Source organism: Hirundo rustica, chromosome 3 (assembly GCF_015227805.2).
Source record: "Hirundo rustica isolate bHirRus1 chromosome 3, bHirRus1.pri.v3, whole genome shotgun sequence".
NCBI classification, from domain to species: Eukaryota; Metazoa; Chordata; class Aves; order Passeriformes; family Hirundinidae; genus Hirundo; species Hirundo rustica.
The window spans coordinates 84,590,707-84,616,695 of NC_053452.1; the positions used below are offsets into that span (position 1 = coordinate 84,590,707).

The window sequence follows — 25,989 nt, forward strand, 5'->3', positions numbered from 1 at the left end:
CTGAACCCAAGCCTGGTGCAGTGCAGCAGTGGTGCAGCACAACACAGATGATCTCACTTTCAGCGTTTTGTCTGTCATTGTTTTCCATTGTCTCAGGCTCAGGGATGGGGAGAGCCAGCTGTGGGGAGTGCCCACCATCTTGCCTTTCTCCCACTGGCTACATGGAACTAAGTGAAAGTGGCAAACATCTTTTGTGCATAAAGCACCTTTCTTTATTTTTGTACACTTCTGTTATTGATATTGCTGCTGTGACGGTGCATTTCTTCCTCCACTGCTGTTTGCTTTCAGTAAATGGTTATCTCAACCCATAGCCTCTGCCCTTGTCCCTCTCTTACTGGAAGGGGCAAGAAGGGAAGTGGCAAGAGGTTTATTTGGAGAAACCCACCACAAATGAAGACAAGGACATCCCACATGCAGCTACATATACATTGGCTATTTGATAACTGGCCCATCTATAGCTAGGTATCTTACAAACTTTTCCCTCCTACAAAGGTTACCAAACTGAGTGCACTTTAGCAACATGAAATACTCCCTGAGAAAGTCAGGTGAATATGTCACTTTTTATTATATACTAAATAATCAGTCCCTTACAAGCTAGGGACAGTAGTAACAAGCAAGTACCACACAGAATGCTTAAAAACTGCTCCTGTCAGCTCTAAAGGCAAGTCTCAAGCTATCCTATACAAATATGGCTATTTACTGAATCCTTTAAAAAAAAGTCTGTGAATCCAAAATCAAATTATATCTTGCAGTTAGAAAAAAAGAAAAAGCATCCTGAGTTAACATTGACAATTCATGGCCACGGAAAGAAGTGAATTTGGATGGGGATGTAAAAAATATTTTACAACCTGCTATCACTGTATAGAGGGAACAATAACACATGCAGGCAACATGGGTAAATTACAAACAAGCATGCCAGTGAATGCTCTAAATCAATTTTAACAGTCTTCTGCTACTTTACTAATGTGGTCTTAAACATTTTGTAAGAGGAAAATGCTAACAATCTAGGTTTCCTTCATTACTCAGAAGCACAGCACAGTACAGCTTCTTGAAATGCAGAGCACGCAATGTAAATGGACTGGAAATTCTGTTTATTGTGTATTGATTTGTATCAATGATCAAAACAAGGAAACACGTATTAAATGTATTACCTCAGTTTCTTGCTATTTCCCATCATGTTGAGGCCGATTGCGTTGCCTTTAAAAAGTTTGAAACCTCCAGCTTTTCCCCGCCTCGCATATGCTTTTATGGCATCGCTGCTGGTGCCAATAGTTCCAGGTCGACAACGAATTGACTGTCACAACAGAATTCACATATATTAAAATAATTGTATAACTGTGTAAAAGTTAGAAGGAGAAAATTAATGCAAAACATTAACATAAATATTACTTTGGTTTCATTTTCTAACTGCTTTTATGCCAAATTTCATGGAAAACACACACTGTCTATACCCATACTATGATTTCTTACTAAACGAAGTATAATATATATTTTATATCTGGTACAGTATTTATATGTAACTGTCTAAAATTCGGTCATATTTTCAGAATAGTATAGAGATCAAGACTGAAACAAAAACTCTAATGATAGGCAGATAAACAGCTTGAGATGAATTCCTAAAACACAAAAGAAAGTTTCATTTCTTTACACTGCACACATGGCTATGCAATACTATTAAAGAACCTAAAAAGCTTTACAGGTACATTCTCACCATGAGATAAACCAATTATTTACCTTTTTTTCTTCATTGGGACTGAAAGGCCCATCACTGTCATCTAAACTGAGCAGATTTGCCTCGCTAGACAGGTGTGGGAGAGAAAAGCACATACGTTATAATCCAACAGAACACCCACAAAACATTTTAAATGCAAGAGGCTTTTTTTTTCCCCTTCCCACTACATTCAGATGCATCATATACACATTGCATAAATATACATAAATGAACAGGAACACGAAATGAGCAACAGAGTGATCGATCAGATACATAATATGAACCTGAACTTAGAGTGTACATCAAATTATTTTGCAAAAAGCAAAACTAGAATTATTAATTCAAAATAGACAATGCTACTGAACCTCCAATTTGGTTACAACACTACTACTGACACTATAAAAGATTCTATGCTCTCCGCACAAATTGAGTCTAAAACTTCATTAACCTGTAAAACATGATCTTAGTTTGTTTATGCCTATCAACGTTTGAGTATGTAGTTTCAAACTGCAAACTTCATAGTGCTTCAGGAGAAGAACTTAATGTAACTACATTTTACCCCACAGACATTACTACCAAAGTATGTCTTCCGAAAAAGAACATATTTGGTTTGGTTCTACTGTTTCTTAAAATGTGTTTCTTTAGCAGTTTCAATATCAGTAATCCCCAAGTATTAGAATGGGGAAGAAGACAAAAAAAGAAAGCCACTCCATGATATTCTAAAAACACTCTTTCCAGTAATAGGCAGTTATTCTCAGGTAATCTTAAGTATTTAAATTGGAACTCCAATCACATATTTCATACTGACAGCAGCTAGATTAGTCTAACATATTCTTGCTCCCAGGAGAAGCAACTTGCAGAAAATCCCTTCTCATCAATCCTGATAAGGTTACTCCAATGTTGGCTACAAAAAAACAATACAACTTTTAGCCAACTTGCAATTGCATGGTTTGAAAAGTTTTAATCAAGATCATTCAGGCAGAAAGTCCTTAAAATAAAAGCAGTTATGCCATGTGTTAAAAGGGAAGAGCTGCACAAGAGAAACAAACATTTCTCTGCAGTGTCAGTTTGACATGCTGGCTTGCAGGACATACAGTGACTTTAGCTCTTCATATATAAATAAACTAAGCACTCATTGCCCCATCCCTCAAGTTCCTAACAACTTTTTCCATGCACAATATTTCCCTTCATGTTACAATTTATTCTTCCATCTTCTAAAATACAAATATCCCCAGAGCAAATAAAAATAAAATAAAAATGTTGGGTGAGATGTATAGACTCTGAAACTTTAGGAGAGAAGACTGTGCCCACAGTTGATTTAGAAATGGGAAGAATGATGTAAATATGAACACACAGCCAGTGCCACTGTTGTCTTTTCCTTTAAATTACAGAGCACCACAATTCTAGGTGCTCAATGGTAAAATAGTCTAGTATATTCATCACTAATTTCAAACAAAGGCAAAAGAATACAGTTATAATTCTGTACAGACTACACACGGATATTGTAATTTTTACATCTTGCAACATTTTTTTAAATTCTCTTTCAGAACAAATCATCCTTTCAAGGGAGGCTCATGGAGCCTTCTCAAACGTTCATCAGTAGACACAGAGTTTAACAATTTCAGAAGTTTTCCACATCCTAAAAAATAAACAAAACCCTGCAGCATAGACATGAGCAGCAATCTACAGTACCTGCAGGTCTGGCATTTGCCTATGGTGCAGCCCTAGTCAGATCATTTCACCTTTAAAATGTTTTTGTTCCTTAGCTTCAGCTCATACAAAAATGATGGCTGTTTTCAAAACACCTTTGTACCGTGGCGATACTTTTAGGATTTCAACACACTTCAATACTGCAACCATTTGAAGCAAAGGTAATTGAGGGGGGAGGTAAGAGAAGGGTAACATATTGCAAGTGACCAAAACACTAACCCAAGGTTTAAATCAAAATGAACAAGAGTAACTGTTACCACGCAACATGACTAGAGCAATATTAGCAAATTGGAAGGTTTAAATGAACCAATAGTTCTAGATCTTAAGGAATGTGAAGCATATGCATCAGAACCAGAAAAGCTGTTTTTTCAGAGAGCAGAACACATAGCAACCGAGCAATGTCTATTTGCTCATGTATCACATGCTTCCTGCTGCCTGCTTCAATGATGCAATTGATACAGGCAGGAAAAAAACCAAAGCCAACCCAAAACAAACACTATACCACTCCCCTGACATACCAGTCAGTAACAGTTTTAACATCCCTGAAATAAAACCTCACTCGTCTTGCTGGGAAGATGTCTCCACATCCTGCCACTTCTAAGCGGGGAACCATGGGTTTCCTGGTTATTTTCACATTGGAACATAATTTCTAACTTTTCAATACATTCCTTAAAATTTTGTAACAAATTAATGTTAAGCCTTTACTAATAATAAGGGAAAAAAATTAGAAGTAATTTACCTAAACAAGAGTTCTTAAAGGGAGTTCAACATTACACATTCAAATTTAGGCACTGAACAAGAAAATTAAAACTTCTGTTCACTTACCTCTAATCACTTGCCATTTGTTTGATGTTTTAAAACATTAAGAACTATGCAATAGTTAGTTAAACAACTGAGATATTAATAGGCTATGTTTTCACTACAAACTACAGGCAACCCAAACCTTAAACCTTTGTTGACAATTGAGGTTACACTCTAATAAGATGCAAGCACATTTCTATCAACTACCAACTGATCCAGTCACATTTCAAACATAATTGGAATTTCTTTCTGAAAACTATTACATATAAAACCAGTAGGTTGATGTATTTGCCCTCACAGCACACCATGTACATTCTTTGTTTTAAATGACATAGTGGTAGGCAGCACACTAAAAAAGCCGCACTATCAGAGGCACAGGAGAAGTGGAAGTATTATTAACTCATTTACAGCGCCATTCCATTTAAAACAGCCTTCATTTTAGAAGTTTTCATCAATTTAAAGGCTACACTGCCCTACTAACAGGCTCACAAAAGATGTATAAAAACATCTATATAACTACGGGAGGGAGTTTTTTACAAAGTTATACAAATTTTGTAAGCAGTAGAAAAAATGCACAATGCTTTTCCATTTGTCAATATATGGAAAAAAGATGTTTATTCCCCTAAATGGAAGGGGGTTTTTGAAAGAAAAATTTCTAAATTTCAAAATAAAGGTTTTTGAAAGAAAACAGGAGTTAAGTAAAGACACTGTAGTGCAAATAAATTAGACCCTTTTATTCGTATTCCTTGTTTTTGATAAGGCTACTGTTATCTCAGTGGAAGGCAGAAGTCTAGACTATTAAGAAAACAGTATGAGAGCCATGAGAAATCTGGGCCCAGTTGTTTAAAAAACCACTGTGGAGCATACTGATATATTTCAAAAACATTTACACAGGTATTACAAAGGAAGTAAATATAAATTATCCAAGACACTTCAAGAGAATCATCTGTAACACCAGAAAGGAACTTATAACATGTTAATTTAATCAATACTTTGAATATATTACTTTGCCCATGTTTGTTTAAGTCCGCCATCGTTTCATAACTTCCACTACACAAGATCATCCTAATTTCCACCATTTATTCTCTGGTGGACTACACAGGTTTCAGTGTGCTCAGCTGACCAACTGGTCTTTTTTTCCTATTGTTCTACATAAAGGTAGATCTCCGATGGGATCTCCATTTACAAAGCAAGCAAAGTCTTATGCCACTTGCTACCATCCTAAGTAGATCGAATCTCTCAGAATATCAAAAATGTTACTTTTACTCTTTCAAGTAGACTGAGTACTGAGTATTATCAGTAGGCATTTACGTAGGACTAAGATATTTGTTAATTACCATTCTTAATTTCCACAACTCTTGTTCCACGCTGAGCATCAACTCTAGCTTCAGTTTAATTTATATAGAGTTGGGTGATCATTATTCTTCCAAACCTTCTTCAGTTTGCAGATATTCTTTAGTCTTTTTGTGTTCATTACTTTATATCTTAACCATTATGACTCCACCTACTTCCCAAGTAAGTTACATGACACCCTTCTTTTAAAATTATCTACCTGTTCTAAAAATTGCTGTGGTAGGAGGTCATTAGCTGCATACTTTGTGTTCATCTCACTGAAAAAAAGATCATCCAAGCAGACATCCAGTGCTGACCAACATCAGTAGCACAAGTCTCGTAATACAAAAACGCAGCCACTCCTTTAAGTGCTGAGATGTTATTCTTAGGCTAGTTCAAGCCAAACCTATTGTGTCTGCCATTAAGAGGGCAAAAAGCTGTGATAAAGTCAGGCACTGCAACACCAGTGCCTCCACAACGAGATGCATCCAGCTGCTTGCTTCAGACTCACAGCTCTCTCCGCAAAGAAACCATGTAAGAATCAAACACTGTAGTCAGTATAAACACACCATGGCAAATACCTACTTACTGCACAATATACTCAAAATACTGGCAGGGACACAAAGCTTTATGCTGGAACAATTATATGAATTAAAGCTGCTAATCTTTGAAATGTTCTACTAAGGGTAAAGGAAATTTAGGAAAAAAGAGAAGGAAAATTTACTGTTATTTGTTTTCTAACAATTTCCTTCTGTCAATGTTTTGCTATATAAAATAAAAATGCATCAGAAAAGCAAAAAACACAAATTATTTCAAAATGCTAAAAGCTTGCTATGTCTTTAAGATAAACAAACCCATGTGTTACCAAAAGTAGATACGTGGGCAGCTTAAAACATGTGGCTGTTTGGAGGGAATAAGAAATTGCCTCAAATAGTATCAGAGAATGGTTCAGTAAAGAAAAGATCTCTGGTTAAAATCTATTTCAACTACTCTTCTATCTGTACTTCAGAACAAGATTCTGCATAATTCACAGATATAAAAGCACATCAAAAACTATCTAAGTAGTCAATAAAAATTCAGTTCTAGCTATGGGGAAACTGCTTATTGAAGAGAATTTTTGAAAGGAATGAAAAAATCACCCAATCTTAAAATCAGATACAATTACATAAAGATTATGTTTCATAATAATTTTTCTAATTTTTTTTTAGCATCATTACTCTATACATTTTTCATTCTATGTTCTTAAATCAACATCAGCTGGAGACTGATGGAAAACAGCAGTAAATTACTAGTAGAAAAAAAATCTGCTATATTTTTAAATGTGACTTATTTCTGAAGGCAAATAAAATGGAAATAGTAACTGTATGGGACATACTGCCCTTATACTTAAAACACATTTGTGTGCACTACAAATGGATGTAAAGTTGCTAAGGAACAACACAACCGTAACTTTTAAAAAATAAAATGCCCTTAGTTTGTGAAACCTTTAAAAAGTGCTTTTAACTTCCAATACAGTTCTGTTCTGACATGAGCTCTTAATGCTTACCTCACACTTTAAAGAACTCCTGCACTCATTTTTTAATTACTAAAACTTCACATTTTTTAAATGTTTTATTAAGATTATGGCATAGCCTGCTGCTGCAGCCTACATGGTTACATCTACTTTCCTACCTTCCTTCCAACACATAGTATTTGGAAGAATATTAGATGATACAAATTCATGTATGAATTATTTTTGTACTTAATCACAGGATCAGTGACTTCTTACTAGAGAACCACAGCATACCTTTTAAATTTGCAGGTCCTACTCTCCAGATATCTAAGAACAACAAATAAACTGACATGAACTCTTTGTGCATGACACTTGTTCCTTTAACCATTCATTAGTAATTTTGGAAATAAATGCATTAATATAGAGAATACATATTAGTAATAATAAAATGTCAAAAGGACAAAGTAAGCATTCAAACTATACACATGGGATTTAAGTTTTTGCCAAAATCAAAATATACCAAGTAAAGGATTAAATTATAAGGAGAAAAAAAAAAAAAAAAAAACAGCCAAACAGCCTTAACTCTATTCAGTGAAATAAACACAAAGGAAGAAAAATCTAGAATCTTTAAACTCGGTTTAACTTGATGAAGGCCTAAAGCTACTGAAATAAATACTCTAACCAAAACTGTCAAGTACTGAGTAGCATCATCATCAAAGGAAGGAAAAGCTGAAGCTGCTTGGATACCCTACCTCTCAACTTCCTTACTGTGCATGTTCACATACTGCTTCTCTGTACTCCTTAGACTCACAGAGAAGCGCCAAACACTACTGCAGCTCTCGTGAAATGTACTTAGTGCAAAGTGCCCTGGGCTGTAAACCTCGTGTTCACAATAAAGTTTACATTATAATGAACTCCTCTTTGGCAGTACTATTTAAAATAACCACTTATTTGAAATAATTTTTCTTAATCACTGAAAAATTTAAGATATTATAAATTATTTCTTATTAATAAATTACAAAAAAAAAATATTTAATTATAAATACACATTTATACTTTCAACAGCCTAGATAAAAGCATCCTTACTCTTTCTCTGCATCTCCTTCACTTTCTTCTGCATGATCAAAGCTCCAATTACTTTTAAAACCTCCATCTCTCTTGGACTGTGATCTATCCAAAGCTGAAATGAGAACAAGTTAAGATAAGTCTTGATTTCAAGCTGGGTTATTAATCAACACAAACTAGAGGAGTAAACCAGATGCATGTATTTTCCCCCAGTATTTATTTTATTGATGTCAATTTTAAAATATCATTTGATCAGTAAGTCCATCAATGCAGTGGTGATTTTTTCCCTAAATAAATAAAAGTATCTGTCAACATCTTATTAGCAGTAAGTTAGCAAGCTATTAAAAATTATGACCTGAGATAGTGTAGTAACTGTTTTCAACAGTTTTACTGATACCCATAAATTTAAGGGTATCAGTAAAACTGCTGAAAACAGTAAAGGTAGTTTCTTTGACATAAACTATATGCAACACACAGAAAGGGTCCTAAAATGTATTATTTACATGAGTAATAACCAAACATATATTGAATTTTTCCATATAAAAGTAGAAGTTCTGAACTGTCCCAAGTACAATTTCAACATCTGCTTGCTTTTTAATAAGCCTGCTTTATAGAATCAACAGCGTCTTGCAGCAGAAAATACCTCAGCTTAATTGCAGGACTATCTCCTTTTATTGATTCTGATTCAACCTGGCATCTTTTGCTCTTAGTACTCTACTTCTCCAGTCCAGGTACTCTGGGTAACAGTAATAAGTAACTCTTCCCTATTCACTCATGATTGCATAGATACCTGTTGAGTTCTTTCATGGTCTTCCTTTCCCAGGCAGAAAAAGAAAAATGCTGAACTTAATGTTTCCTCACATGAAAGCTGTTTTATGCCTTTAAATCCCTCTTGATGCTTCTTTGAGCCTCTTTTAGTCTACTGTACCCCTTCTGAGATGAGGATGCACACACTACGAGTGATACTCAAAATGCATACATCCCATGAATTTCTACAGAAGCTGAATATTGTTTCTGTTTGGATCTTTTTTCCTTTCCTAGTAAATCTTTACACTGGATTTGCCGTTTTCACTAAGGAGAACTCCAATGATCTTCAGGTACTAGATAACTCCATCTTTCACTCATGACTTGTTAAGAAGGACTTCAGAGCAAATCATTACCTATAAAAATGCTTTTTTTACTTCTCATTCGCTTAGATTATTTGGCATTTACCTACACAGAATTTCATGCATGATTTCAACCCACATAACTCAAAACCTGAGCATTTACAACTTTCTTTAAAGAGCCAGACATTATACTGACCCAAGTATAGTTTAAATATCTACAAACTTTTGTCACCTGGCTATCATACCCTTTTCCTTTTAACTCTGCACCAACATTATAGATCCTTGTACTATTCAATCGGCCACTCCTATTAACAAAACAAACCTTTTTTGCCATCTCTTTCTAACACTTCCCAATAGTTTCTTATTAAATTTTTCATTTTATTCAGAGGTAATTTAGCCTCTCCCAAAGCCTTTGGTAGATGACTTTACAGAGGGAACAATGAAATCAATCCTGGTCTTCATTATAATTTCCATTAATTCAGGTTGCCTGCATGGTCACAAAGCTCCCTTGATGTAAAGTTCTTCAAATACCTCCACTGCCTTTTAAAAATGCTGATATCATGCTAGCTACCATCCCTACCTGTAGAAGAAATATGATGCTAACCACAAGCAATACACTACAGTCATTAGCTCCTTAACCCCCCCAGTTCCTCTTACAACACTTGGATGAATGCCATGTGATCATGATGCCTTGTTCAGTTTGCTCAATGTACGGCAATTTCTTCCATTGATGCTTCATTTTGAGTCGTACACTGTCACATTCCTTATTAAAAAACATTTGGACATGAAGAGCTCCCTAAGCATTGCCAAAGTGAGTGCAAGCAATTCCATTATTCAGCTACCACCTTATGTACCACAAAGCCACCTTTTACAACAGGGCTGTCTACTGACCCTCCAGACACTCCACAAACGTTCCTGCTGAGTTTGAAGAAATACTTACCAATAGTTTTTATGTCTGTTGGAAGTTACTAATAATTTTTTTCCACGCCTCATTATAATTACAGATAACCCACCGGCTTTTTTATTATTCTCTATTTTCGATACTAAGATAAAAGATCTGATTCAAGAACTATGATATTTTATTTCAGATATTCTATCTTACTCTGCTGTTTAGCCAGGCTAGCATTTGGGGAGCCTTCTGAAATCTACTTCAACAAGAAGCATACATGCTGTAAGCCTCCTATACCTTTAAATAACTCCCAAGCTGGCTACAAGTATTTTACACTCCAGCTGCATATTTTCTCTCTTTTTCAAAAAGTTTCTTAGTATTTTCTGTAATTCTTTTTTTAATTAAGCATTTTTGTGTTGGACAGTTCATCCACTGCTACTGATCAGTGCAGCCATCCATGGAAAATGTCTTAGCAGCCCAGTTCTGCTCGACTCTGGATCAATTTTCACTCTCTCGAGCACCCTTGGTCCTAACAAAAATGTAAATCTAGAAGTATAGCCAGAGTGTTAGCCAGAGTGTTCACCTGAGTTACTTGATCTTGGTATCTGATTCCATACAGGATTTTTAATTTTTCTAAGGAGATAACAAGTAATCTGTTACACAGGCTAAGATGCTGGCTTCTAAGAAGTAAATTTTTAAAAAATCCTGAAAAAATTGTGTGTTTCATTAGGACGTTTATGTCATTATTAACCACACCCTGAAGCCACACTTGAAAAAAATCCCCATACAGCCTTTTTGTGTAAAACACAATTATCACCTTTTGGATTAGAAAACAAAATATGCCGGTAGGAGAATGTCAGAAAGCAGATCAACACCTTTAAATTACTGTGTGTGACAGTGTTTTGCAAACTCCTTCAGCAGGAGTTACTGCCATTCAACAGTGTCACTAAGCAATTCCTAAATGGAAGGAAAAAAAGTTCATAGTCAATAGCCATGAAATAAGAGCAAAATTCTGCAGTGTCAAAACAAAAGAATCCTCTAAAATTCTGCCTGTCTAAAAACTAAATGAGAAGCGAGATACACAGCATTTAGTAAAGTGCTAGTGTCCAGCAAAAGACATCATCTTGGAAGATTTGATTTTTGCATGTCTTGTACCTCATGCTCTAAGGCAAATCATTCCACACCAATCTATACTGCAACTCACTAGAAAAACATCCCTATTGCTTTATTGTTTTGTACGTGACACTGGGTTTGTGTGGCAAGATTTTGGTAGTGGTGGGGAGCTGCAGGGGATCAGAGGGCCTCACCTCTGTGCCTGAGAACATCATAGAGCAGATCCTCCTTGAAGATAGGCTAATGCACATATAAGACAAGGTGACCCAAGGCAGTCAGCATAGCCCCACTAAGGGCATGATGTCTTTTGCCCTGACCAGCCTGGTAGCCTTCTATGATGGAATGACAGCAATGGTTGACAAGGGAAGACTGACAGATGCCACCTATCTACACTTCTGTAAGGCCTTTAATATGGTTCCACATGATGTCCTTATCTCCAAATGGGAAAAGACACGGATGGAGTATTTAGTGGGTAAGGAAGCGCCTAGATGGATGCAGCCAGCAAACCACACACAATGCCTCTGTGTCCAGGTGGCAGATGGTGATGAGTGGTGTCCCTGAGGTCTCTCCTGACACTTGGGACTGGTGTTCTTCCATGTCTTCATCAATGACATGGTGAGATCGAGTGCACCCTCAGCAAGTTGGTAGATGACACCAAACTGAGTGCTGCAGCTGACACAGTGGAAGAGCATGATGCCATCCAGGGGGACCTGGACAAAACTGAGAAGCGGGCTTACCCTTGAAATTCAACAAGTCCAACAGCAAGGTGCTGCACCTGAGTTGGGGCAATCCCAGACACTGAGTACAGACTGGGAGAAGTCAGTGAGAGAAGCCCTCTGGAGAATACCTGAGTGTTCTTGTGGACAAAAAGCTGGATATAAGCCAACAGTGCTCCCTGGCAGCCCAGAAGGCCAATTGTATCCTGGACTGCATAAAAAGCTGACTGGCCAGCAAGCTGAGGGAGGTGACTCTGCTTCCCTACTCTGCCCTCATGAGACCCCAGCTGGAGTGCTGCATCCTACTCTGATGTCCTCAACACAAGAAGGACATGGATCTGTTGGAGTGGATCCAGAGGAGGATGACAAAGATGATCAGAGGGTGACAGCAAAGACAGGCTGAGAGAACTATGATTGTTCAGCATGGAGAAGAGAAGGCTTCGGAAAGACCTTACTGCAGTCTTGTAGTATCTTAAGTGTCTTAAAAAGGAGGGAGAGTGATTTTTATATGGGCTGACAGTGACGGGACGTGGGGCAATGGTTATAAACTGAAAGAGGGCAGGTTTGGATTAGATTTATTAAAAAAGAAATACTTTGCTGGGAGAGTGGTGAGGCACTGGCACAGGTTGCCCAGAGGCCGCGGATGCCCCACCCCTGCAGTGTTCAAGGCCATGCTGGATGGGGCCCTGAGCAACCTCATCTAGTGAACGGTATCCCTGTGCACAGAAAGTGTTGGAACTAGATGATCACACCTAACCTTTGTATGATCCTCTAAGATCAACTCACCAAAGAAGCCAGATGCATTTACTGTCCACACTAAGGTCAACATGCCTAGGTAAGTAATGTTTCTATATGTATCACTGGTTTGCCAGAATAACTCCCTACCACCCCCTGGAATACAATAGCAGAGACTTCAAGGTTTCTAGTGCACACATTGAAACTTTTTTAAGTCTTTCATCTGCTGAGATCTCATCTATTTCTGTGTGTACAAAAACTATCCAAAACACACAGTCTAGATCAAACAAAGGTTTGGTTCAGGACCCAGATGCTTTTTCAGGAAGACCTGAAGTTTACATTCTTTTTCCCCAGTTGCTGGTAAAGAAACACTGCAAGCCTCATCTTACAAATGCTTACACCATCACAACTGCAACCAACTTATCAGATACTGCAGTGCTCACACAGAAAATGTAAATTAATTTAAATGTACTCAGAATCATTGCCTTCATCCAGACTCATATTTAAATAAATGAAAAAGAATGCTTCTAAGCTTTCTAATCTGTTGCTCATTTAGAGTCATCAGATATATTGTTAAGAGGATACAAGTACTCATAAAACTCTGACACAGAAATATTTTTTGGTTTACTTTCCCATTGCTTCATTACTCTTCCAGACAGGCTTCTATGCAAAACAGCTTTTTATCTTCCAGCTATGATACCATCAGCTCTACTATATCAAATGCGTAACCACAGTCAGGTTGCATTTTCATGTTCTGAAGCAGCACTACATGAGCAGTTTTACAGGCCCCTCACTCTTCCTAAGAGCTGCAGATTCTTGTTCCTGTATATGCCACCCTGCCTGTATCAGCATTGACAGAAAATCCAGGGAAGGAAACTGATTCAGGCAAGAATCCCTTGAGCAGCAGGGGAGGGGTAAAGTTATTTTTCAACCATATCAGTTCCCTCCTCCTGTTCAACCACACTAACACAGTGCAGCTGTGACAGCACAGCAGAGGTAAATTCCATCCAACTATTTTAAGTATTATGGATATCGAGGAAATTTCCATGGAGTTGTAGCCTAATCTGCAGTTATAGGTATAGATTTAAAGATCTAGTGCTTAAAAGATGCTTTAACTTTCCACTCCCTAAATTAACTGCACAGGCAAAAAAAAAAAAACAAAACAAAACAGTCTAAAGCACCTCCAACAACAGGCAGTACTCATAACCTGATACTAGCTGAGATGCTACATGAAGCAGAGAGCTCAATAGTGAAGTTCTGTGATACCAGTATGGATATCAAGTATAAACATTCCTTTGCACATGAGGGGAAATTCAATTTCTCAGTTTTCTGGCTAACAAGAACACCCACGCCCTTCCAAGAACTTGATGTCCACAGAAAACCAATGATATATACAGAGCATTCATTTCTGGACAAAAGTGTTCATGCTCCTGAAAAGCAAAAGCATTTATGAAAGTTCTGTATTTCAAAGATGGAAATCATCTGCATATTCTGGTAAATGACTGTGTTTTTTTCAGGGCTTGCATGCACCTTGGGCTGCTTACATAGCAGGATATTGCACTGATGACAGGACTGAAGAACAGAGAACTATGTAAGTTTGATCATTTGCTGAACTCTTTAACATTTTTTAAGTATTAACAAGGAGTAATCGAGGAGGATAAAAGGATAGCGCTTTGAAGTGTGTTAAACATTTTCTTTATGATGCCTTTGAAAGTTTTTCTGGTAAGACAGCAGTGATAACCACACAAAGGACAACTAATGCTGCTTCACCTTTTCTACTGATTCTCTCAACAGAGGCGTAGAGGTACCCACCCCACCCAAGGATGCTGCCGTTATGACAGCATTAGAAAACAATGCAGAAGTACTTCAAGTCTACACCAGCAGCAAAAGGAATGCTACAAAAAACTGTGGTTATTTTCTGCTCAATGAGACAAAAACCAAGTGACAAAAGACGTGGGGGGAAAAAAAAAAAATAACTCCTCGATCCTTTTTTTTTTGTCATCCCAGATTTCACTGCGAAGTTCTGTCTTCTAACCTCACAGTTACTCAACTCTATCAACAGAATCAGTGGAAGCAAAGTATCAGCCATTGTCAAGGAAGATGTGATTAAGGAAAGCTTAAGACAGTTGTACCCAAAGACTGGAAAAACATGATTGCCCTTCAAGAAGGGCAGCAAGGATGATCTGGGGAACTACAGGCTAGTCTGCAAAAGACAGAACTCACTCTTTACACGTGTGTGCTCAAGAGTGGACCACACTGACCTGAGAGGCAATAGAGGCTGGACAAGTCCCTGAGCAACCTGCTCCAACTGGGTCTGGCTTGAACATGATGTTCCAACCCATCTGAATCCAACCAGCTGTCAAACAAAACCAGTGACTATTCACAGGTACAAAGCATCCCCTAAAGCAACTGCACCCCCATCAAAAACACTTCCCAAAAGGAGTACCTCAGTCACTTTTCTTCTTTTCCCTCTCTGAGTAAGTCTGACTCTCACTCAAGCTTTCCACACAAGTAAAATAATTTAAGTAACATCAAAAGCAGGAACAAACAATAAACAGGAAAAAAAGGAAAAACAAACAAAAAAGTAATTTTTTTCTTCTCTAGTATTATGAATTATTTACGTACGTAAAACTTCTATTGCTAGCCTGGAAATATACCGCAAAATCAGAAATTAGGAAGAAAGATTTGTTGTTTTTATAGGAAAGTTAAGTCTAAGAGAGGTAGCTTCCTATTTTATAGATAAAAATAGAGGATAAAAGGTGAGGTTAGCCTAAGAACAATTCCTGAACTGCCAATTCACTCTTGAAATGTGAAAAAATATATAAAGCTAACAAGGCATTTCAAGGAAGATGACGGCTGAACAAGAACTCCAGAACACAGTTTCTGTGGCAAATCAGTATATGACATTAATCACAGATGATCTCAAATTCTGAACACTGGAATAGTTTTAGAAGATGAGCAAAACACGGCAGGAAACCATATAGCATGGTCTGCACACTTTGTTATGCACCATGGGATCCATCTTCATATAAAATCTAAGCCCGTGCAACTGAGAATACAGCAGCACTAAACAAACAGCAATCTATTTTTAGAAAGTGCTGAAAGGCAGTTACATACAGAGTAAGATTAATAACCTAGCCAAACTACCTGGAAATTAGGCAACCGACACTTCGAGAAGGTTTCCATGTTTGCTGCAGTAATTGGAACGTCAAATTGAAATAAAGCACTGTATCTACATACCAAGAGGAAGACGAAGAAAAGAATTTGCACTATTTAATACTTCTGGTTTTCGACTCTAAAGTTTAATAGATTATCTCAGATAGATACTATCCCCATTATAAAAACATATAGAAATCAAAAGACCAGAAAGATTCCACAATCTCTGCAAGACCTTAACTTGCATACACAAGACAGAAGAATCAGAGACTTATAGAATGGTTTTGGTCAGAAGGGACCTTAAAGATCATCTACTTTCCAAGGCCTGCTGCCATGAGCAGGGGGGAAACATTCAACTAGAGCAGGTTGCTCAGAGCCCCATCCAGCCTAGCCTTAAACACTACCACAAAAAATGTTTCTTCCATAAGAGGAAACTCTAAATTCAATTAAAGCAGAAAAAAAGAGCAAGATGCCTCTTTGATGTTGTCAATTGTTGAACATACACATGAAATGGACAGCAAAGAAAGCATACAAAGAAAATGCTCAACAACCTCAATTAAAACCTCAAAAATTTGGTCACATGAACAAAACACATTTCAGAAAAAAAAAACTGAATAGGGAAAGGATGATTGAAAGAGCTAGTTAAACTATGTGGCAAGAAAAATATTTGCATCTGCCTTTCTCTAAAGGCTAAACACCTGGAGTTTTCTCCAATTCTTAGCGACACTGGCAAGCTTTCGTACCCATAGAAGGCAGCAGTCAGCTGAGTTGGATTTCTGATATGGCTGAAAAGGACACAGACTAGCTCCACCAACACTTCTCCCCACTCTGAGGATTAGTTTTCTGTCAATTCAGTTCCTTCAGCCAACCTGCCATAAAGGCAGTGAAGTGGCAGTGTTGACTGCAGCACAGCTGGAGCACACTGCCTCTTGGAGGGGCAGCAGTTCTGTTCCTCTGAGTAGCACCTGGCAGTGGGCCTGGCTGCCGTGTCAACCCCGCACAAAATTCCTTGGGTGGCCTTACAGCATGGCCCCACACATAAGGTATCTTGCTATGACTCTGTAAATTCACATACAGTTAAGATCTATGTAGATTATGTCTCTCAAAATCAGAGAAATGCAACACAAACATAGGCAACAGCCTTCCGCTCAGACTAGATACACTGTATACTTTAACTCCCTTTGCAATTAGCAATCATCAATGCAGAAAGGTGTGAAATAATGCAACACAGTACTGCATTAAGAGCACTGAAATCTTTGTAATGGAAGTAAACTTCTCCAGACCTAACAGCAATGAGTTTAAGGAACACTGACAACTGCTAACTATGTCACAGTATACTAACATCTACTAAGCAGGCTTTATTTTTTAAAAAGCTAAAAAAATCACTTTAACGTGCCATGAAAAACAAACATTTTCTCAGTAATTACTCATAAAAGCAGCAAAAATGAAGAAGTGCTACTGATCAACTCATTTTAATAAAATAACATTGCTAATTGAACCTAGTTATAAAACTGCCTTTCAAGAAACAGCACTCAAAAGACAGCTAAAGCAAAACATCAAACTTGTTAAGTCACCATGCTGCAACCAGAGTTTCAGCCACTTCCATTCAAGCATAAAACTCCTGCTTACCTTGATCTAGAAGTTCTTTCTATCACAGGGCACAGTCTTTCTTCCACCTAATGAGCAGTGCCTTTTCCATCTAACATAGGCTTTACTACACGATAAAGAACGTTTTACTTTATCAATGACAGATAAGCTTTCTGTGGTATTTATCAGGCAAGGATTCAGCTACAGCATACTTGCCTTATGGCAGAACTATTAAATATCCATTGAAGTTTTACTGTCCCAGGGCCAGGTATATGCAATCACAATGACCTGGGCCAGAGTAGTCCTGAACTTCACTTTTGGAAGTTTACTCCCAATTGGAAAGGATTCTTAAATTGTCTCTTAAGCAGTAAGCCTTGGTAGAAATAAAATTACAACAAAATCTAGTAGATGTTTCTAGAAGTGAGCCTCAGAAATTAGAAAGGCAACTGTAAATATGAAACCTAACATCTACTGCATATTTCAAATTCTCATCTAATGGGCACTTGAATAATCTTTCTGTTAGACTGTTGTATTAAATTCTGTCATCAGCAGGATATTCATATTTTGCTAAATGAGCCATAAAAATTGGACATGTCAAACAAATACAACATTATATCCTATGACAATATTAAAAATGCATCAGTACAATGAATTTTAGTACAAATTAAACAATTGTATGACATTGAATAAAAACATACTCATAAAATAAATATTTTGCAGCTGTTTCTTACAGACATAAATTTCTAAGATTACGTATTATTAATCATGTCATATAGTAATATGCTTTACCACACCAGCTGAATATTATTGGTATTTTTCATTCCTACAGCATTGTTGTGGCAAGTCTTACAATAAAAATAAACAAACAAACATACAAAATCTCAGAGAGATATGGATAGGGAAACTTTGCTCCAGCTCATATGGTCTGAAAAACAGACACACAAAAAGCCAGGAGGGCTTAACACAGAGTTCTGAATCATCACTTCTCTGTACCTATAATCACTTAAGATTAAATCAGAGAAAGATACCCCAAAGTCCTTCACTCAAAATTCTTCTTTCATAGGCATTACTGGGACGCATATGCAGAAATGCATCCTTGCCTCTTGCAGTGCTTACAGCCCCTGTCTCTTAACAAAAACATTTTAAAGGTCTGCTGACCAACCTGGGAAGAAATAACCACAGCCTGTTAATTTATTCCCTCCAGTCTCCAGCCTTCACTATAACCTTGATCTTCACAGAAGAAAACCTGCTATTTACAGTAATTGTGTTTCCTTGGGCAGAATAAATCTGCTCTTACACTAAAATACCTATTACAAAGTTTAAGCTTTGGTGCATTACATCTTGGCCTGACTTAACAGATCGCCAAGCAGAGATGGAACCGGAAATGTCCTATTCTTCTCACACGTAGAGAGAAGCTGTATGTTCTCCCCCATCCAAGTCGTTGTCCTGCATCTACCAGTTACCCTTCAATAAGCAAATTCAACAGAAGTTTGGCCAAGTGCCAACCTGGCGAGACAGAACAGAGCAAGTTCAATCTCTCTGGCAAGAAAGTGGTTAAGTCTCCAGGGTGCTGGAGAGTATATGCAGCTCTGCTTCCAAAATGGAGTCGCACCCACTATCGTGACATTCAGACATCAGTTTTGACTTGATTACAGCTTAAGGTCAGCTTAACCTGAAAATATTAGGCACGCTAGGCTGCTGAACATAGAAACAGGAAGTTAGGAACACAAGCTTTCAAAAATTGGAAGTGTAAGATAAAGCTGCCAACAAATCTAATTCTATATAAGAACAGTAATATTTTACTAATGCTTTAATTTTCTTCATAGAAAGTAGGTACAGAGCATAAGGCAGATTATAATCTATGTAAAAATATTGCTACCTTAAAAAAAAAACCAAACTTCAAACTGAAACCAAGTAAGTGTCAAAACACGGGCCAAAAGAAAGGAATTTAACAAATGTGCTCCCCTCACCCTCAATTCAAGTGCCTTTTAGAACAGCCAAGTTAAAAGAATTACATTTGTCCTTTTCCCCCAAGCCCAGATATGTTCCTGGTATCTCTACACTATCCTCCAACACAACAGCTCCACTTTTATTTGGTTTCTCAGCCTCCCACAGCACCTAAAGCTATCTTGCACACTCTTCCACTCCCGTCTCTGCAACACACACAGAGGAAGGCATACGGTGTCCTGTGCCCCTCCTCCTCTCGCTGCCCTGATCCCTGACTGCTCAGCCACTGGAGGAACTAACACCAGTGAGCAGCAAACTGAACCATGCTCAGGCAACACTGAAACCTCCACTTTAGGGACACTGATTTTGACTTCTCTGCTTAATGGAGTAAACAACTTTCACAGAACTTCTATATTGTTACCTGTAAGACTTTTACATCTCTGTAAATAAAAGGGGTTAAGTTTTGGAAAAATAGAAGTTACGCTACCATGTTTGTTATTTGTAACAAAACACTAGCCAAGGACATTGAGGGTGGCAAGGCACTTGCAGAGGTTGCCCAAGGGGGCTGTGGATGTGTTCAAGGCCAGGTCAGACAGGGCCTTGAGCAATCTGGTCTGGTAGAAGGTGTCCCTGCCTATGGCAGAGGGTCTGGAAATAGGTAATCCTGTTACTGGGAAGGAAGGAGGCAAAATTATGAGGTGACTCAAAAAACCTTCATATTCTTGCAAAGCAATATTTAAAAGTGGCAAGTTTGGTGGTTAGTCTCACGTTATAGGATCTGCTACAACACAAAACACCTTGGTGCTCCTCAATTACGAGACAAAGCTAAAACTATAGACTAGGTGAAGTCTGATACTGCACCAAAATCCAGGTACAGTCTTCCAGAAACAACAGTAATAAAAGCAAAAGTTGCTGTTGAAACCATTAAAATAAATAATCTATTCTGTTTTATCCTTGTACATAAAACAAGAAGGAAAATACTGAAATACCTAAACAGGCTCATATCTGCGCAAGCATTACATCTTCCAACTGTTGGTTTAATGATCGCTATCCAACCACATATTAACGTTACTACTTTTGTTATTACTATTACTTTTTTATTTATACTTACATAAAGAAGAGTGTAAGGATCTCTTTTAGGAACTAATTTCACATTTAACTATTTTTTTGCCACTAAAATCCACTATAAATTCTGTACTTTTTTTGAGGAAAGAGTAGCAATTTACTACCAAGTCCAAGAGCCAGTGGATGAGGCATCCCAAACAAGACAGTTACTCTTACACCAGAAGCTTCTATGGCCCACTTTGAGAAAACTTAATAGAGTAGCAGTTACTTAGGAAAAATTACCAAATAATAAATGCCTCCACAATGAAAACCAGAAAATTGCACACAGATCCTTTATATTTCAGAAAGCTCAGGACAAGCCCTGGCTCCTAGAATCCTGTCTCAAAATTAAGAAGGTGAGGATGTGGAAGTAGACTAGAGCCCAGGCTTTTACCTTAGAATGTGTTCCCAAGCATAGTGCAACATACGTTATACAGCAGTAATAGATTAATTAGGTTTATTTTTAGCACCTTTCTATATACTTTGAGAAACATCCTGTCTTTCTTAATATTTCATGCCACCTATCACCCCAGTTAGTCTGGCAAGTATAAAAAAATAAGACAGTAAGAAATGTTTTCAATTTGACTTTGTTGAAAAATAGTTCTCAAGGAGTGAGATTAATTCATAGAAAATAACCTTTTACTCAAGACTGAAGGTTTCTTATTCTCAAAACCACTGGACAGGACAGCTGAACATTCTTCAAGTCTAACAAGATACATGTGCAGTGCTGGAAAAAAAATATCTGAACAGGTCAAAGGACTGGGATATATAAAGAAGCCATGGAAGTCACAAACTTCACACTTTCTCATAAAAAAAACACTCTCAAGAAAACCAGAAGAAACAGAACCTGTTTTGACATTGATGGGACAGATGCAAACCAGAGAAGAATTCAACAGTATAAAGGAGTTCAAATAGGCACCAAAGATCAGTGATACCTGAAACAACTCTTCCCACATTTTCAAGCTAACCACTATCTCCATTAGATCACAAATAAAGCACGAGAGACTTTGATAAGAGATGATTACAACAATTAATAATTACATTTCACTGTTAAGAGAAAAATAAAGAGAAGAGTCTCGCAGGTAGAAAAGTCTGGCAAGTAGAAAAGTTTTAAGTGTTCTACCTGAACATAAACTGCACTCTACCCTCCTAATTTGTATTAGTCTAGTCAGAGATTTCCCAGTATGATTAAAAACAAAACCAAAAAAAGACAGAGGAGGGGCTGACCACCACTTCAAAAGAAGTCTGCAACTCTACACTAATACACAAAAGCTGCATGTTTCTGTACCATCCTAGAATCTCAGCTACCTTTAAGAAAATATGTAAGTCTACAACTCTTTCTTTGGTGAAAACAATTCTTTACATGTGAACTGAAAGAAGAACAAAGCAGTCTTCTGGAGTCCTCTGGCATACAACTGAGAAGTTTGTAACTGCTGCTGACAGGTAGACCACAGAGTTTTCTTTACTGTTATTAGGAAAACTGTAGCCAAGAAATAGGAATGAAAATTGAGCAAATTCCTGCCACGACTGCAGTGAAATATCTCAATTACTCTGAAGCTAGGGACTGGCAGCATTCCTTAGAGAGGAGGACCTCAAAAAGAAAATTCAATACTGGTTCTCAGTGTTGCTACTGTAATCACCAGGAGACTGAAATAATAAAATAGGAGAGAATAATACATTTCTACCTTCTTCTGGAAAATATTTAAAAGGTTACCTATTATCTACTGCATAAACATAGGTAAACTTAAAAATTCATGTTGGGAAAGAGAAATTACAGTTTCCTTGCAATTCAGTAATAGTGAAGGAGGCAGAAAACAAGAGTTCCCACAATTTTTCTCCATGGTAATGGCCAACAGTAGTCTCCATTCCCTTATGCTTAACATGCCTCCTACCTTAAATCCAAACGAATTTGCCTACCATTCTTTATGTTTTAAATGTGACTATCAGTTAAGAAACACAGGAACTGCTGCAGACACAAATTTCTAATCACTAAACTTCTCCTCCTCCACATCACGAAAGAATTCCCATGTAAGAGAAATACTTTGTTAGAGTGAATTTCTGCATATTCAGCCCATAACTCTGAAACATCACTGTAAAAAAAGCAAATTCAGAACAGTTTTACTGATTTCACTTGTATCTAGATTAAATAACAAAAAGAGAGTACTATCTACGCTTCTAACAGTCCTGGCACTTCAAATGAAGTAATCATGCAGGCTCTGTATATCCATGTATATGTGATGAACTATTATCACTGCTTCAGAATGGTAACAGCTTTAAAAAGAGTCTATTATAGTCCTAGGCACCTTTTCCACATTTCCATTAAACAGCCTATACAATACAGAATAAAAAATTATGCACATTAGATACACAGAATTGGACAAAAAACATGCACTAGTATGAGTCACTATGTTCAAGAATGGTATTAGCAGAAAGGCAACAAATCAATCATTCAAGGAACACCCTTCCAGAAAGACCATTTTGTTTTTACTGGAGAATAAATTAATAAAAATACTAAGAGGAAGCACTTTTACAGTCGAATGACAAACATACTTCTTCACAGTAACATGTGTTACACTAATTGAAAGAAAAGCAGTATCTCACTGGACATGTGGAATTAAAACTAAAATTCTGAACAACTGTCATACTGAAAAGTAATTTATTTCACTTAACTGTATATTTAAGTCTGACTGATAGCCAACATAAGCAGCACAGCACCAGAAATGTCTGTGTACATGTATATATATAAACACACACATGAATGTATGTACTTAAGCAACAGTGTCCCTTAGAGCAAGTTTAACTAGCGACAAACCTAACATCCATTTTGCCCAGACTTCTATTGTGTACATTTAAGGAAGGGATGGACAGAGGAGTCCTGCCCCTTCCCTTTGCCAGTCTTTGGAAAACACCTCCAAAAACATTAGGTAAACAAATTTTGGTTGTTGCTTATACAGCCTTCAAAGGACTCCATGAAATACACACACTCAGACAAGTTATAGATACAGCTCTAGGCTCACATATTAATAACCATCATCCGGCAACAGAAGTTGCCATATTTCCTACTCTGCACACTTTCATCCCCATTATACTTGTTTCACAAATCTGGCACTCACGTGCTTGTCGAGCCTTTGGATAAAACTGTGCTTCTATCATTAGGCTGATCTAATTAATATGCTACCTTTCCAGACTGCAGATTGCCAAAAACCTCATGTGTATATATATATACGTATTTATAGATATTCTATGCCTATACTTTTCCTGTACATATCTCTAATAAGTACCTATCAAATAACATCTGAAAGCCTTTTCCCTTTACTTCAAGTCAGTACAGATTTTACCAGCTCTTACTAAATCTGCCCAAGTATGACTGTCCCATTTGGACTTGGGCCACCCCCATAAATTTTTTGTCACCACCATCTACACTAGATTTTCTTCACATGTGGCTGCACTCTTAGGATTTCTATCACATCATCAGTCCTAAAATGAATGTGTTCCCAAACAATGGGGAAACACAAAACCAGCTGATAACTCAGTTCACCCATCGTGGAACACTGAAGCTTCAAATGGAGATGTTATCCAGTGTTGTGTTGCTCCTGCTGTTGGGAAGAGAATTCATAAGCAAAAATAGTGTGGATATTGCATATGAAATCCATCTTCTCTTAGCCACCCGTCCAGCTAGCAAATACTCAAGGTGCACAAAGAAAACGGTGACCAGCCATCATCTTGACACTTTTAGCTGTCTGCACAAACCTCACTATAGTCTGTGGAGGCTTCAGGAAAAAAATGGTCTGCATTTCACCACCAAATCATTTAAAGGTATAAGGGAGGTAACATGACAGCTGTTATTAACCAGAGTTTCTGAACATCAGAATTCCAGATTAATTATTCAAAACGACAAGCAGTATTTTGTTCGCAAAGTACATCTATTCCAGAACATCTTGTAATAAAAAGCCAATATCCAACATCCTGCAGCAAGAGAAAATCTGCAAGAGGTTATGTTCTGTGCAATACCGATACTGCAAATCTTCAATGCTGAACTTATTTCTGACTTGAAAAACTCTGCTTATGTGGAGTACTTAATTTCATTATTTTTTCTTTGTTATCAACATGGTAATTTGGCAGAATTTACCAGACTACTGGTCTAGGCCATGAGGACATGTGCTTACAGCAATTTTGCAAGACCACAGAAGCAGATTTTTCGAGGTATCAATGAAACTGTAAAGACTCAACGGTTAAAACACTCCAGTTTCAGGGGGCTTTTTGCATTATAATTAAAAGCTTCACAGTGACCAAAAAAAACCCCTCAAGACACCAAAACCGTGTAACAAAAAACAAAAACAAAAAAACGTGAGGCTTTTACAAACGCAAAAGGTTTCTTTCAAATGCAGGTAATAAGGCTTATCATTCCCTTCGTACCACAATTATAACCATTACCCCTCTCCCGAAATTAAACTCAGTCCTAAACCTTTACAGAAGCCTTTTGGGAGCAGGCGAAGACTCATTTTATGGTGGGGCCAAAGAAAACGGGCTAGGCCGGGGCCTGGGAGCGGAGTGAGGGCAGGGCAAGGCAGCCCTGGCCTCCCCTCTCACCCAGCGCGAACCCTGCCCGGCGCCCCCAGCCCACCGCCCGCCGAGCCACGGCTGAGTCCGGCCGCTGCACCAAGCCCGGGCTGCTCTCGGCGCTGCCCCGACAAAGGAACACCGCACTCCCAACGCCTCGGAACAGTAAAAGAAAGAAAGAAGGAAAAAAGAAAAATAAACCAAATCGCCCTCGCTAAGCCCTCCCTCCAAAGCAGGTCTCTTTTCCCCAGATCTAACCACGGCAGCCACCCTTCCCCCACCACGAAGCCACCTCTCATTGTCGTCGCACCCAAAGGGGACCCATAACCCCCACCCCCCCCACCCCATATGAACTCACACGCCCGCCTCCCCCACTCCCCAGTTTGTGCCGTGCCCCTTTACTGATCGCCAGAAGGGAAAGGCGGCTCGAGGGCCGCGTTTCCCTCCTCGCAGCCTTGCACGCACCTTCCAGAAACAAGCTGTCTCTGCAGCCGCCGCCGCCGCCGCCACCGGCCATCTTCCCGCTGCCGCGTAGCGCTCCCTCACTCCATCGCCCAGCGCGGCGGCGGGGCCCGGCCCTTCCCCCGGCCTGCCCGCCCCCACTGCGGAAGGCTGGGTGGCTGACCCGCAACGGCGGCACTACCGCCGAGGCCCGGCCCTCTCCCGCTGCCGGGCCGCGCTGCCTTCCGGCCCCCGCGCAGGAGGAAGCGGCGGCAGCGCGCCCGCTCCTCCCTCAGCGCGCCCGCCGCCGGCACCCCCGAGCGGCTGCAGCCGGGCCCGTTGGCGCCCGTTGGGCAGGCGGGCCTGGCCGGGACTCCGCCGCACGCGTCCCCGGAGCGCGGGAGGGCGAGGGCACGGAGCGCGCCGCGCCGCGCTGCGCCCCTCTCCTGCCGGAACGGCGCTGGCCTGCCCGACCCGCGCCGCTCCCGCCCCGGGGGCCGCCGGCTTTCCCGGCCCCGGGACGA

At 38.8% G+C, this 25,989-nt stretch overlaps 1 protein-coding gene across 3 annotated transcripts in view; it reads right to left on the reverse strand.

Moving 5' to 3' along the window:
- Positions 1 to 25,621, reverse strand: part of SENP6 (SUMO specific peptidase 6) — a 71,148-nt gene extending 45,527 nt beyond the window's left edge. For 2 of the 3 annotated variants that reach the window (XM_040058275.2, XM_040058274.2), the window contains exons 1-4: positions 25,490 to 25,621; positions 8,133 to 8,226; positions 1,735 to 1,798; positions 1,152 to 1,294 (exon numbers count right to left, since the gene is read on the reverse strand). In XM_040058275.2, the coding sequence (XP_039914209.1) occupies positions 1,152 to 1,294; positions 1,735 to 1,798; positions 8,133 to 8,226; positions 25,490 to 25,541 (353 nt within the window). In that variant the 5' untranslated portion in view covers positions 25,542 to 25,621. The remainder of the gene's footprint in view (positions 1 to 1,151; positions 1,295 to 1,734; positions 1,799 to 8,132; positions 8,227 to 25,489) is intronic. The other variant, XM_040058276.2, reaches the window with a different exon arrangement.
- Between the last annotated feature and the right edge of the window lie 368 nt (positions 25,622 to 25,989).